Source organism: Anopheles merus, chromosome 2R (assembly GCF_017562075.2).
Source record: "Anopheles merus strain MAF chromosome 2R, AmerM5.1, whole genome shotgun sequence".
Classification (NCBI taxonomy): domain Eukaryota; kingdom Metazoa; phylum Arthropoda; class Insecta; order Diptera; family Culicidae; genus Anopheles; species Anopheles merus.
The window spans coordinates 61,727,152-61,743,075 of record NC_054082.1 but is presented as its reverse complement, the minus strand read 5'-3'; the positions used below and the strand labels follow the sequence as shown (position 1 = coordinate 61,743,075).

The following is a 15,924-nucleotide window of genomic DNA, read 5'->3' as shown; positions in this document are numbered from 1 at the left end:
GCAGCCAGACAACGGTCATGTTGGGCCCCTGGAATCCTCGCTCCAAAACCCGATGAAGCAGCTGATAATTATTGATGGTAAGCTTGCATTTTAATTATTGTGTGCGGCTAAGGCTGATGAGCGCAGCTTTACCACACAGTATACTTCTCAGTCTGAATTTCTCAATTTCCATTTCGAGTGATTGCATCACCCGGTTACATAGAAGCAGCTGGTGCTGTATCGAAAGCAGATACCACGAGATGCCGATGCAGATGCCGATGCAGATGCCGATGGATAAGATGCTGCCACCATCGGCCATAAAGAACCTGGGGAAAATCAATTTTTAATCCGGCAATCCGGCAATCCTACATTGGATGTGATAATTTCAGGGCGGTCACGTTGCCTCCCATTGTCGGATGACAAATCCCACGGACGTGCTTCAGCTTGGTACGAACCGGGTTTGGGATTATATTGGCGACAACTTTGTGTACTATTTGCTGCAGAACAAAATGAACGGCAAGCTGCCCCCGACAATCACCCGACCATCTTCTGTCTGGCAGAGGAAATCACGCAATTCAAAGTAAGTCAAAGTAAACGCTTAAACGGGTGTGGGTCGATCGATGGACGCTATAAGACGCACCTAACTATTAAAATTTTCCGACGTTCTCTTTTTTTTCACAGATAATCAACAGTTTGGAAAAAGTAGTACAAGCATACGTAGAAAGGAGCAGCACACGTGATTGTCGGTTCGGAGCTTCAGAGTGCGGAATCAATGGGACGGTAGTGATTCCGGTGGACTCAGTTCCGCCAGCGACGGATTTGCCGCCAGTAATAGCGCTAGGAGATGGATAATTTAACGAACCCAATGGAGGAAACCCCGTACCACGATTTTAACTCTTCTGCGCTCCGAAACATTGTAATAAATTGGATGAACCTTCGTGCTTTATGCGTTCATGTACAATTTCCTACACATTGCGGGGTGCATTTTGCGTTTATCCTAAGAATCGCACTATAGCTATAACTTTCGTTTACTTTTCATTTTTAATTCATTTGCACTACGAAGGAGTGCTTTACTGATGAGTGGTACAACTGATCAGATTTGATATGGTTCGTTTTATCCATTTGTTTCTTAATTAAGATGATGATAATAATGAGCAGCTGGTGCTTCGTGTACAATGTTGCGGTCTTATTTTTTCGAAAGATACGTGAGTTTGTTTAAAAAAGTCATTGTTTACATTTATAGTTCATGGCTATTTAAATCGAATCTAATTCATTTTTACCCAATACTACGTAACACTCTTGCTAATAAGATATGTGATAATATACGTAAATATCATGCTATTAACAATGGACTGTGCCCCCATATTTAGGACTGACTATCATGCTATGTGTAATCAGTAAAGCCAGAGTGAACTGGTACGAAGCGGAGTAGTGGATCTTTGTCATCTGAACGTCCAGGCAATCACGAACACCCGGAAGGGTACATTTGGAACCGTTTGAGCTTAGAAGCCTTACCTAGGGTAGGGGGACGAAACTAAGGTAATGAAATAAGTTGGTTGACAAAGTCTTAGGAAGTTTAACGACCTATGTTGGCAGTTCGAATGAATCTAAATTACTATGATCGGTGGTGGTTTGTTTGTACTACGAAAAGTTATTGATTTGGTACAATATTTTGTGGCGTTCTAATTATAATACGTGGTGGTTAATTTTCCTATTGATCCGTGTCCTGCAACTGACAGCATCTGAGATCGTGGAAGGCCTTTAAGGGTGTCGGGAGCGATCGGGCTACCGAGAAGGGCACTCGATCATAGGCTACGACCCGATACACACAACAGTCCCGATCACGTTTATCTTATTGTATTAGAATGTAAGTGTTTGATCCGCGAGTGTCCCTAATCCCTCAATTTTGCACCTTGTCCGAAACACAAAATTGTAACTGTAAATTTATTAAAAATAAATTTATTTTCTGCATTAATTATTAATCCCTTTCAATGTGTATCCGCAATAAATATTTTATTTTAAACCAGCTCCTACATTTGCAAATTTAAGCAGTGCTACCGTTGTTCACCCATATCTTAACCCTGGTTTGTATCCCCATCGATATACCGCACACATACACCATATTTGGCGCCACTTGTGCATATTTTTCAAAGCGCAAAGAGGCAATTGAAAATGGCTTACAATACTGATATGCTTTCTGATATTTTTCAGGACCGTGAACAAGCGATCGAGTGGATGCAAAAGCGGGCACTTCTGCAGCCGGTTCAATGGTGATATGGTTCCTCGAGCAATAGCCCAACCCTTCCACTCCACTGCACTTGCACCGACAACGTCACTACGCAGACCATCACTCACCGCACACACAACACATCAACAAGACCTGTCCAACATATCCAAACGTAGACTCATCGATCGTTCACCGCCTTCATCGAATGTAATCCCTGCACTTCTTTCGGGTACAGCAGCACCGCCAACATCGTCTCACCCTATTTTGACGGAACCCTCAGCACCACCAAGATTTTGGTTGTACCTTACTCGTATCGCTCCTTCGGTATCCGAATCCGAGGTTGAGACATTCGTTAAGGAACAACTAGGGACTGATGACGTCATTATCATCAAGCTGACACCGAAAGATCGTGATACTGGCACACTAACATTTGTATCCTTCAAAGTTGGGATGTCGTCAGCACTAAGGGACAAAGCACTCTCTCCGTCCACTTGGCCATGCACTATAACCTACAGGGAATTTATTGATAATCGCAAACAACAAATACCAACATCGGTTTTACGTGTGAAACCTGTCAAAACCACTACCAACAATCATACACTAATAGCATCACCGCTGGCCACTGCTCACACATCCAATTTATAACCCACACATACGATCCCTCGACATCAATAACTACAACAACTGAGAGCACTCCAACAGGATATGTCAATCGCAATAATCGCTCGCCGAAACGCAACACTCTCACGATCTACTATCTACTCACGGCGTTCGTACGAAACTGGACGAGTTACTTCTCGTGCTCAACGATCACATCTATGACGTCATTGTTTTTACCGAAACGTGGCTAAACGAACAAATACCGTCTTCGCTCTTCTCGGGTAACAATACAACATTTACCGTTGCGATCGCTCTTCTAATAACAGCGCATACTCTCGTGGTGGTGGTGTACTAATTGCATGTGCAACGGATCTGATCACCGAATTGATTTCATCTCCAGCCAACATCGAGATGGTTTGGGTAAAGATTAGGATGCAGAGAGTATCTCTATTATAGGCGGCATTTATATCCCGCCAGGTATGATAGCAAATAACGCATTGTTAAATAGCCTTAGCGATAGTATTGATGCGGTTCAACACCGCCTAAAAAGAAACGATTTAATGTTATTGTTAGGTGATTTCAATATGCCTTCTATTTTTGGACGCCCATTGAAAAACTATTATGTTTCAAGTAATGCACACTCATCAAGCAACGCTCAACATATTGTATTTTGCGACATAATAACAGAGTGTAGTCTCCGTCAAATCTCAGGGATCAAAAACAGTCTGGGACGTCAATTAGATCTAATTTTGTTAATGAGAGCGCAGTTGATATAAACTCTCAGGTGCTATCGGCTGTAGCACCTTTACTTAGACCAGATGATTATCATCCAGCTTTAGAATTCTCTCTCTCTCTGCAAATATTCAAAAGGCTCCGCGCTCAGTATCGTCAATATTCGTAGATATAACTTTAAAAAAATGGATTATTTTAAACTTTCAGCTATGCTTTCGAATATTAACTGGTCGTTCTTAGATACAGATATTTCAATTAATGATGCGGTTACTGCTTTTAATGCTAATATTATCTCGGCTTTCCCCTCCTGCTGTCCTACCTATAAACCTAAACAACTCCCCTCCCTGGTCTGACTCTACACTCCGCTCCCTCAAAAGAGATCGCAATCGCACACTACGTAATTATCAAGACATGCGAGATCCTCATCATAAGCGCATATTCAAATACGCCTCTAATGCATATCGCATATATAACAGGGCTTGCTTTAGATCTTACGTCCACCAAGTGCAAGCACAGTTTAAAATTCATCCTAAAGCCTTTTGGGGATATGCTGATAAACGTCGTAAATCTAATTTCATTTCATTTCATTTCATTTATTTAATACAATATCTGCCATCAAGGCTAAATATAATGGACTTAAAACTAATTAAATACTAACAAAAAAACAAAATGATTCATGAAAACTAAGCCTAACTAACCTAGTCTTGACCTAGCAAAAAAGAAAAGAAAAAAACAAGGGTAGAGCGTAGAGACTATCATAAACTTAACAAAAAAAAAAAGAGAGTAATAGAAAACTAAGGAGAATAATTAAAGGGAATTAGAAGAAAAAATACGGTTACGGAAAGAGTTAAGAGAGGAGTCGAAATCAAAGAGATAGTAAAAGTGGTTAAACAATCTGAAACAGGACAGAAGAGGGTCATTGAAAGTATAAAGAGTATGACGTGTTTCAATGACAGAGGATCACGTGGACGAAGAGAACGAGAGGGAACATACAGCGAGATGGACGAGAGTAAATCAGGAGCATCAGTAGCAGAAAGTAATAAGCCACCAATAAACAAGCCTGAAACACTTGGCGGCGGAAGCTTAAAGAGTGAAGATTGAATAACTGCAATCGCGTTTCATAGGGAGGTAGTGAGGCAGCACCGAACAAACGACGAAAAGCAATCCTGGTAAAGAGGCGCTGAATGCTTTCAATTCTCGAACAGCCATCAATAGTGGGGGATTCCAGATGATACTAGCATATTCAAGAATAGGCCTTACCAAAGCACAATAAAGGATTCTTAGGATGCTTTGATCTCTAAAAATAGAGGTAAAACGTAAGATAAACCCAAGGGTTCGGTTTGCTTTTGGTAGCACCTCATCAAGCTGCAGTTTAAAGTTAAGACGACAGTCAAGTATAATACCAAGGTCACGGATGGACATAACACGAGAGAGGGAAGCGCTAGAGAGAGTATAGTTAAATAAAACAGGAGAAAGAGAGTGAGAGAAAGAAATAACAGAACATTTTTCGGGACACAGGCGAAGTAAATTGGATGAACACCAATGAACAAATGCATTGAGGTAATGCTGAAGTCTCAGACAATCAGAAGAAGAAGACACAGGTAAAAAGATTTTGATATCATCCGCATAAAGAAGATGACCATCAGGAGGTAAACATTACAAACATCATTGATGAACAAAGAAAACAGAAGTGGACTAAGCACACAACCCTGAGGGACACCTGACGTACAAAAAAACTCCTCAGATAAGTACGACCCGGTTTTAACCCTGCATGATCGATTACTTAAATATGAGGACAGCCAGCTAATAATGCCATCACCAAAACCAAGTTTAGACAATTTAGCTAATAATAAAGAGTGAGGTAAACTATCAAAAGCAGCATGAAAGTCGGTGTATATTGCATCAAGTTGGGTACCGGCCTCAAAAGATCTAAAAATATTGGAAACAAAAGACATGAGATTAGTTGAAGTAGACCTACCAGGCATAAACCCATGCTGTTTAGGGCTAATAGCTGAACTACAACTATGAAGTATGGTTGGAAGGATACATAGCTCAAAAGTTTTGGCTGTGGCGCATGTTTGGGTTATCCCACGATAATTAGAAACAATGCTACGGCAGCCCTTTTTGTGTACCGGAAAAAGCCAACAGGATTTCCAAAGAGCAGGAAAAACCCCAAGAGAAAGTGAAAGGTTGAAAATTTTAGCAAGGTGTGGAGCAAGCACGTCCTTACAGTTTATTAAAACAGAGGCAGGAATGCCATCTGGACCAGGAGTAAAAGAACGTTTCAACCCAAATAACACCTGTACAACTGTTTCAGAACTAACCGAAATATCGGAGAGATTAATTAAGTTCTCTGGCGTGTAGAGAAGCCCACCCTCAATAAGGTTAGGGTCACTAACCGGTGGCTCAAACATTTGGGAAAAATGTGCAGAGAATAGCTCACAGATCTCAACAGGCGTAGAGGCAGTTCGAGAATCAAGTACCATTTCATTAGGTAACGTATTGCAACCTCTTCGTATTCTAACAAATTGCCAGAAGGATGCTGGATCAGAACGGAAACGCGATTGCAGTCTACTCGAATAGGCCTCAAAACGAGCCCTGTTGTATAGTCGATGCGCAGAGGCAGCGTACTTAAATAAACGAAAGTTGAATGCAGATCGGTTCAGATATTTCATTCCTGCTAAGATATTTCATTCTATCCTTTTTCAGGTTGCGAAGAGTACGATTGGACCAGGGAGGATTAGGAGGGGAACGAAAAATAGGTGTACATGAAAGGAGTGCAGAGGTTAACAAAGCATTAAACGATTGGACAGCCTCGTCGACCGATGTACATTGATAAAAAAAGACCAGTCGGAACGAGATAGAATTGAATTAAGTTTACGATAGTCTGTGAGCCGAAAATTATAACGAACACTCAATGAATTAGGAGCAGAAGGTAATACATTCCTAACCCTACTAGCCCTAAATAAAGAAGACGGTAACGCAATTTCTAGGGCAGGATGATGGGCATCCAGGGGCAGGAGCAGTGACGAAGCAGGAAACACAGAACAACAAGCTGCTGCAGCAGAGTTGGAGAGCACCAGGTCCAAATAATGATTTAAATGGTTATGCACCCCGTTCAGCTGATAGAGTTCATGCAAGTTTAACATATCCAAAAAGCAGGAACTGGATGTATTCGAAGAAATATGTGGCACATAATGTCTTATAGCTGAAGATGAATCTGGCCTTACTACGGTAGAAAGCGACCACTCTAACTCTAGGTTGGTTGAAGTCGCCCAGAAGGATAAGATGATCATTCGTTTTCATTTGCATGTATGCATCACTGATGAAAGCAGAAAGGGATTCCAAATAGTTGCGGTCGCTGCTCAAATACGGTGGCACATAAACAATCCCCACATAAAGACGAAACTTAGAAAAAGAAACACGTATACATAAAGCTTCAAGCGTGGGTTGATTAATGTTAAGTGCCACAGAAGGATATCGAACGGAACATGCAAGTAGCACACACCCCACGCGAACGTTCATTGTTTAACCTGCTTCGATCGCAGCGGTATATGTTGTAGGCATCACTATCAAGGACCATGTTGGATGGAATCGATTCATTTAACCAGGTTTCAGTAAGGGCAAGCATTTCAAACCCTGATTCATTCGCAGAAAGGCGCAATTCATTGTATTTGGTGCGAAGGCCTCGAACATTTTGGTAATATATCACGAATGGGTCTATTAATTGTGAGCTGTTCTGTTGCTGAGATTGAATTGTGATTGAAGCCCCACCCCCGGTGATAACTGAGGCGGTGTGGGAGGAAACTCCAGTTGAATAGCCTTCTCATCTGAATCTTGGCAATCTCTCTGCATCCGGTACTGACGGCTGCTGCAACCTTCTAGCTGAACATTTTTCAAGTGTGTATGCTGAATCAATCAAAACCAAAGCATCAATCTCTAATAGCACTCATAATACTCCCACCGATGTAATCAATGACAGTAATCTAAACTACACCTTAGCACAGTTTTACAAGCAATAAAAAATCTGAAACAGTCATATAATCCCGGCCCAGATGGCATTCCAGCAGCAGTATATAAGAATGCAATACTGTGCTCGGTTCTCTCCTATTAAAACTATACCGTATATCCATTAAATCATGTTCATCCCCGGACACATGGAAATTAGCTCATATTACTCCTATCCCTAAGAAAGATAATCGTGCAAACGCTACCAATTATCGTGGAATCAGCATCCTCTGTGCAAGCTCAAAATATTTGAATCTATAGTCCACTCACATATCCTCTTTATTGCAAGAAACTGCATTATACCTCAGCAACACGGTTTCTTTCCTAAACGTTCTACCTTGACAAACCTTATTTCCTTGACTTCCGTTATCACCTCTAGTTTAGACAGCGGTTCTCAGGTTGATATCATTTATACTGACTTTAAAGCAGCCTTTGACCGTATTCCTCACCCTATCCTTCTTGCGAAGCTATCCAAAATGGGTTTCATTGACTCACACATTCGTTGGCTTGATTCGTTTCTCAGCAATCGCTCTTTTCGTGTTAAACTAAACTCCTGTTTTTCCAAATCCTTTTCATCCAAATCGGGAGTGCCTCAAGGTAGCGTGTTGAGTCCTTATTGTTCGTTTTATTTATTAATGATGTTAACTCAGTCATTCCACACGATTGTTTTCTTTGTTATGCAGATGACCTAAAGATTTTTAAATCTATATCGTCTGTTGGTGACTGCGTATCGCTCCAAAACATCCTCAACCGATTTGCATCATGGTGCTCATCGAACCAGCTAGTTCTATGCCCCGAAAATGTCATGTCATGTCCTTCAGTCGTTCACGTTGTCCCGTTACGACTGCTTATAACTTCGAGGGTATAGCAATAAATCGTGTACTCTCGGTAAAAGATCTTGGTGTAGCTTTCAATAGCAGGTTATCATTCCTCGATCACATTGACGTTACCGTTAATAAGGCTCGTAAAACAATCGGTATGATAAAACGTTTTTCAATCCGCATAACCGACCCTCTGTGTTTAAAAGCGTTATATTGTTCGTTAGTAAGACCGATTTTGGAATACTGTGTGTTGTTTGGTGTCCCACCTGATTTACATCGATTGACCGCATAGAAAGAGTGCAGAGATCATTTACTCGGTATATTGTCAGCAAAATGCCCGGCTTCACGTCAGATACCCTACCGGACTATGAGCAAAGATGCCAGCTGTTGGGTCTGGACTCATTGGAGAAACGCCGTCACATTTCCCAAATAATGTTGTTGCCTCGCTCATATCTAATGCTGTGGATTCACATATCATTCTTTCATCCCTGCATTTCTATGTTCCAATTCGTTCCTTACGCCCTCGTGCTCCTTTATTTGTTCCAAATCGACGCACTTCAGTTGGTTTAAATGACCCTTTATTACGTGCTGTGAGATTGTTTAATTCCTGCGCACACCTGTTTGACCATCACCTCTCCTTACCATCCTTCCGATCCATCCTCCGAGCAAATATTTAATAAGTTTAGTTAATAGGTATGTGTGTTAAGAATTCAATTCAGACAGCAGTTATGTAAATAAATAAATAAATAAATAAATAAATTGTGCCCGAGATGTCCAAAGGAAATGAAGCTAACTCCCTACAAAAGCATCGACGGCTACAGGTATGTATGTCCCGACTACAAATGCGGCGGGACCAGCAGCATCCGGGCCAGGTCCATATTTGCCAACCACAAGGCTTCGCTTAGGAGCCTTGTGCGTTGTTGTTACGAGAGCGCCAATGGGGCCAACTGAACTCGTTGTGCGTTGGAGACTGACCTCTCCCACAACACGGTTCTCTCGTGGTACGATACGATCCGAAGTTTTCTTTGGGAAACATTCGATCGTACACGAGAGAAGATAGGGGGCCCTGGCATGACGGTGGAAATCGACGAAACTGTCATCACTCGTCAAAAGTACAACGTCGGCCGGGTCGGTAGTTCCGGTCCTCAGTGGCTTGTGGGTGGGATATGCCGGGAAACTAAGGCCATTTTCCTGGAGCGTGTCCCGAAACGCTCGCTTGCCGTTTTGAGCGATCTGGTGGTTCGGCATGTTGAACCCGGAACGAAAATTATGACCGATCTCTGGAAAGGTTATAATGGGCTGGAGGAGCTGGATATCCCCACGAGTGTGTCAACCACTCCAGAAATTTCCTCAATCCAGATGATAACAATATCAACACACAAGGGATTGAGAATGTTTGGAGATGGTTGAAGGCATTTTTGAGAAAACAAGGCACTAATATTAAAAGCAACATGGACAAATATTTTGCTGAGCATATCTTCCGGAAATGCAATGATGATGTGTTTGTCGCCATAGATGCATAGATGCCTTGGGGAACCAAATCGAACATTTTTAATAATTAGTTTTCTTTTTTTTAAGCAGGTACACTCAAAGCAGATTCTCATTTGGTCCAGAGAAGCTTAGCTGCGAAACGGACCCAAGGAGGAGGTTTTGATGGCACCTTGCTAAGGTGCATTCTACATTTCCCCGCACCACAATAGACGACGCAACGTAGCTTTCGCTATGCTTCTAGTCTCGATGGCCGGACACACTCGGCATCGTTACACAGTTTGAACGTGCGCGTAACGAATATCGAACGAATCGAACGTATGCAGCCAGCTCTTGGCCGCCCTCATTCGGCGTAAATGGCTCACCGAGAAACGGCTTCGCTGCCAGCTCGGCCGCGCCGATTGCATCCTGCTACTGCCGCTTGTCAATGCGGTGCACCTCGAGTGCATCGACGACCGGTCCGTGTGACAAGGCATTCACAGACGATCCAGGAAAACCAGCTGAATCCCATCAGCCGGAAACCTTACCATTTTTTCGATCCTAAAAAAAAGCCCAACAACCGGAATGATATTATCCGCATCCTCACCGTCGATCTCACAGAACGAACGGGACGAGTGCTTTCCTTTGCTTCAGATAGTGTGAATGTTTCCACGTACCACTGGTGGGTGATTTCCAGCTTGCTCGAGAACACCTGCACGAACCAGGTCTCGTAGAACCGGCGCAAACACTGCAGCGTGATCAGCGTCATGGCAACCATCGTCTCGGTAGGCGTGGTGCGCACCATACGCTTGTTGGTTGCCAACGTATCGAGGAAGGCGATTACGTAGTCCCGCGCTGGCTACATCATGACGGCAAATCCGGCCACCGACCAGAGGGCAGCAAAGACGTAGAAATGTATGAACCACACCTTCAGGATCTCCAGCAGGGACACCAATCGGTCCGATGATCCCTTCAGTGCATGCTTGTCATACCGGAACGTCTGCCGGATGGCAGTGGGCAGATGCTTTTCGATCGTTGCCAACAGTCCACCGAGCACCACGATCGCCACGATGAGATTGACGAAAAGAAAGCTCGACCGAATATCGAACCACGGGAACCATATGATAACCGCAACGAAATGTAAACAAACCGCCATAAATGAAAACAACACCAATTGAAACTGACACAAAGAGTGTAGAGCGGCCCACAGTGCCCAGGTCGCATGTTCGAACTGTCACTTATTTATTTACAGCGCGGAATTGGGTTTTTACCGCATTACCGATGTAACGATTGCGATCGATATGGCCATAAGGAAGGATATTGCAGCTCAGCGGAGCGCTACAAGAAATCAAAATGGCAAAATGTAAATGACGGTGATGATTAGAAATGGCGAGCCGTGATGAAGGTTCCATTCGAGGAGGAATATGAAAAATCTGCGATAAGCCAATTGATGAATTTTAGAAGGCATTGTGAACAAATGTGAGCTTTAATTAAGATGAAATGTTTTATGGTGCGGGTCACCCAGAAATAATTTAGGTTCAAGTAGAGATAGTCTCGTTGTGTCAATATGTAAGCGTGTATGTGTGCATGTGTGTAAATGAACCAATGTGAAAACAAGAGAAATACGAGTCGTTAAAAAAAGGAATGTAAAAAAAAAACGTGATTGTAAAATAGCCATTTTAAAAACAAAAATGATAAGCTATTCGTTGGCGTATGCGAATGAAAAAAAAAATTTTAAGCAAATGATCGTAACCCCGATGGTCACTTTGTTCGTCAGTTAGATACGTATACGTTCAGGATTAGCAAATGATAAAGCAATACGATGGTACGGTTTCTACTTCTCTCTAGGGTAATTCTTAGAATGCATAGTGGAATGAGCCATACCGCCGGTACTAATTGGGGAGATGTTGTGTGCGACAAAAGAGGTTGCCTACTCCTGGAAGCCGACTGGATGAGTGCCGATCGGGAGAGATAACCACGCAAACAATGAGACCCCAAATTTTGAGTGATTCAGGCCGAGGGGTATGAGGAAGCTTGGGAAGCAAGGAGAAACACGCTGCGATGAGAGTTCGCATTCTGTTTTACACGCGCGCTTCACTAGCACCAATACAAATACCGTGCTTTGACGAGCCGTCTGTGAATGTGTGTGTCTTCTTTCAGCGAGCTCAATAACTTTGAGCTGCTCGTCACATCGTGTTGTCTCGCTTACATACAGCATCGAACCATCGCTCCGTATGTCCCCCCTCCTATGCGTACAAAACCACCAGTACAGCCCCACCAAGCAATTTGACCAAGAGCCGACTGAATTGAGCGACCTTTTCCATACAAGCAACTCACAGCTGCGGCAGCTTACACACACATTCAAGCAGCGCTTGAGCGACTCCTATGGAAACTGATGACAACCTTGGTGCTCAATCATTCTCTCTCGTTCTTTTATCATTTATCTCTCTGGCACAACTGGCGCACGCACCATTGAAAAAATCCGTTTGACAGCAGCACGAAGCAACACAAAAATATTTATTTTTCACCGTGATCAGTTAATTTTGAAAGAAAACTAAAACTTTACGATGGCAGCACAGCGGGATAAAAAGACTGGTTCCTCGTATCGGAAGCGTGATAGCTTGTTGAAGCAATATGCAAGGGAATGGGACATGGATATGGAGGAAGCAGGATGTAGCTACCAATATTCGGCACCGATGGTAAAAAGCTTGTGTAGACGGACCGTGGCGGACTGATGCTAATATTACTAACCAAAAATGCTTACAGCAACACCAGAGCCACTTGCTCAATCCGCTGCTCCAGTGATTGAGCATGATATTCCATTGCCGGGGGATGAATTAGGTATTGTTAGCTATGATTGGATTTGTTGCAGTGTTTTTAATGTTGCTTGTTTTCAGCTGCACACTGTCTGATAGCGATGCGTCTTTTTCGGACCCTGAGGATAATAATGCAACGGAATTTGACGATGGAGATGACGAAGGTGACCAACCTTTCCTTACCGACGATTTGTCCTTCAAGGATGCTCTTCGCGTATGGGTGTTCGAGGCCAATATTTCGCATCGCCGCACAAATGTGTTGCTAGATTTGCTTCGCAAACAACCATCCTGAGCTGCCGAGGGATGCAAGAACTTTTTTAGAGACTCCCTCAGCGAATACCACACGGAGTCTGGTCTCTACTATCTCGGGTGGTCAATTATGGTATCCAGGGATTGCTAGCAGCCTTAAATCGTACTTTAGGTAATTATAATTGTTGTAGCACAAGCGACTGGTACGATGAGCCCTCAATGGCACATTTGTTCAGTTCATATAACATGAATTCGGTTTCTTCGCTGTTTCAGACTTGTGACACCGGACGTCAATGAAATGGAGCTAATTTTCTTTGTGGATGGGCTACCACTTCACAGAATTGGTTAAATCAGTTTTGGCCCATCCTAATGAGAATTCATGGCATGCCTAATGTACCGGTAATGACGGTGGCAATTTTTTTGTGGGGAAAGTAAGCCGGGAAGCCTTCAAGGTTACTGCAACCATTTGTCACGGAACTAAACTACTTGCAAGCCAATGGACTACTGATAAACGGTCGCCCATATAAAATATGGTCCGGGCCATGATAGCAGATACACCAGCTCGAGCGTACATCAAAGGTACGATAGTTAGCTTGTACTTTCGCAACGATTATTCATCGCTGTATATCACATTGCAGGTGTTAAATCATTCAACGCTCGTTACGGGTGCATCAAATGCAAGACCCGTACCACAAAGGATCCAACAACGAAACGCACCTACTACGGGCAGTTTTGGTGCTGCGCGACGGACCCATGAAGAGTTTTGTAATGGTGCATACGTCGACCATTGCAAAACCACTACAACCTTTGGTTAAGCTAGACAATTGCGACATATCAAAGATATAATTACCTCAGAACCTCTGCATGTACGAGATCACGGAGTTACGCGCAGACTAATGCTAAATTGGACTGAAGAATATTTGGAACGAGTCGTAGGTGGACGGAACCGATACGCGAAGCAGTTTCCAACGAGATTCGGGAACTGCTTCTGCCGTCAGAGTTTCAACGAAGTGTGCGGAGCCTTAAATATTTACGCTTTTGGAAAGGGTTGGAGAACAACTACTTCTTGCACAACATTAGCTTGATTGTCCTTAAGGGAAGAATAAGCGATGTTGAGTATAACCATTTCATGCTGTACTTCTGTGGCGTGACTCTGTTCCGCTCAGCTGAATACGAAGATGATTGGCCAATGGCTGGGATCAGATGTTGCGAAAAATTTGTTTTCGATTTGCCACCGTTTATGCGTCACTTTTTGTCTAGTAATGTCCATTACCTGTTGCATGTTTACGAGATGTTGTTTCGGTTTGGACCACTACACAACATTTCTGCCTACAAATTTGAAAGCCATCTTCAAGAGCCCAAAAATTTACTACGAAACGGTAGAAATGTTTAGCACAAGCTGTGAACAGTTAACCGAGCTGCAAACACATTAACTACGCACGGCCCTCTAACGAGCCTTCGTTTCCGGTACATAGTCCAAAGGAAATGATGTTACTGCTTATGTGATGGCTAATTGTACATTAAAAATGATAAAAAAAATTGCTGGTTTATGTTGAAAATAAGAAATAGCAATGTACAGCACAGCATCACGCGAACAGGGTTCGATTGTTGTACATTGCCATCTTTTAGTGAAACCAGTGAACAGTTTAACTACCCATGCTCTTCATACATAATGAATATACGGAGAGCAAACATGTTACATTTAGACCTTTCATCGTTGGTACGTATACCAATTGAAGAGGTAAAGTTCAAACTTGTTGCGGTAAAAACCAAAACAGTTGAAATTTACATGTTCGTTCCGGTGCCTCATAGTATGGCGTAAAATATATTTTTTTCTCAAAACTAAAAAGAGAGCATAAGGTATTCCATGTTCAAAATTCATAATATATTTCGTTGCATATTACCGTCTAAACATTATTTTTTTATATTTACATAAATTCAAAATTCTCTCCTCCCCCCTCACCTCTCTCTCTCTCTCTCTCTCTCTCTCTCTCTCTCTCTCTCTCCCTCTCTCTTTCTCTCTCTCTCTCTCACACACACAGACACACAATATTTACATTATTTCACACGTTTTCATCTTCATTTTCTTCGACATCTAGACAAGAGGGATTTGTAGCTTTCCGCGTTTTTTCGGCTTTGACCTGGTCCGGAGCGTAGCGAAGCTTTTGCCGATAAAATTTGCAACCATTGTTTCATTGATGGCATAGAATCGATTGCTGCCAATCATTTTAAAAAGCTTTACCACCCTTCGTAGCTCGCGAAACGGAAATTTTTTTACAGGTCTGCCACCACCATCAGCTGCATGCGCGAGAAGCTCCTTCGTGAACAAAAAGTTTAATGCTTCCTGCTCCTCGTCTCGGGAGCTTCGCTGGCAATACGCCCGTTCGCCCATGTAAATATTTTAACCTCGTACTGGGGATCAGACAGCTTTTCATTTAATTCTTTTAAATTCTTCCACATTATTCACTAGTTCAAACTCAAATTCTTCCTCCTGATGGGCTTGGAGCACTCTACTTGCAAACACAATTTTTCACCTGGTCGGTCGTTACCTGGACCAGCCCCCTGATTTTTCAATCCGCCTGGAGCGTTTATCTAAATTTCCACCGACATTTGCAGTCCATCTAGCTGTCGCATTATTGCATCGAGCTTGCTGTTAATCGTGGATGGTTGTGGCTCTGCCGGAAGTGGCTCTGTCGGAAGTGGTTCTGTTGGAAGTGGCTTGGTCGGCTGTGGCATTGCTCGGTTGCACTACGGTAGATGTGAGAGTGGTTGGCTGCACAGGTAGGATGTTGTTGGGGGTACTTTTTCAGGGCCGATGTTGGTTGTTGTTTCAGTGGTTGGTACACGAATCGCTCTGGCACTTTTCTTGTTGGCTGATTAGGATTACGTGAAGATGGTTGCTCTGCACGGAGGGTATGGCTGTAGTGGTTTGCTGGATTTCTAGCGATGATTGGTGGGCACTTTTCTCCCTACCAACAGTACTTTTTTACTTGCATGCTGCGCAACATTCATCGGTACAGGAAAG

The 15,924-nt window shown here is 42.9% G+C and overlaps 1 protein-coding gene across 1 annotated transcript; it reads left to right on the top strand.

The window, feature by feature from the left end:
* The first annotated feature begins 315 nt into the window (after nt 1-315).
* LOC121589553 (BRAP2 RING ZnF UBP domain-containing protein 2-like) lies at nt 316-849 on the top strand. The gene is made up of 2 exons (XM_041908550.1): nt 316-559; nt 661-849. Exons 1-2 carry the CDS (start codon nt 396-398, stop codon nt 662-664), a joined length of 168 nt encoding a protein of 55 aa, XP_041764484.1. The 5' UTR covers nt 316-395; the 3' UTR covers nt 665-849.
* Nucleotides 850-15,924: the final 15,075 nt, after the last annotated feature.

Excerpts from the sequence above, each read along its gene's own strand:
- LOC121589553 (XM_041908550.1), top strand. The coding sequence starts at position 396 with ATGACAAATCCCACGGACGTGCTTCAGCTTGGTACGAACCGGGTTTGG.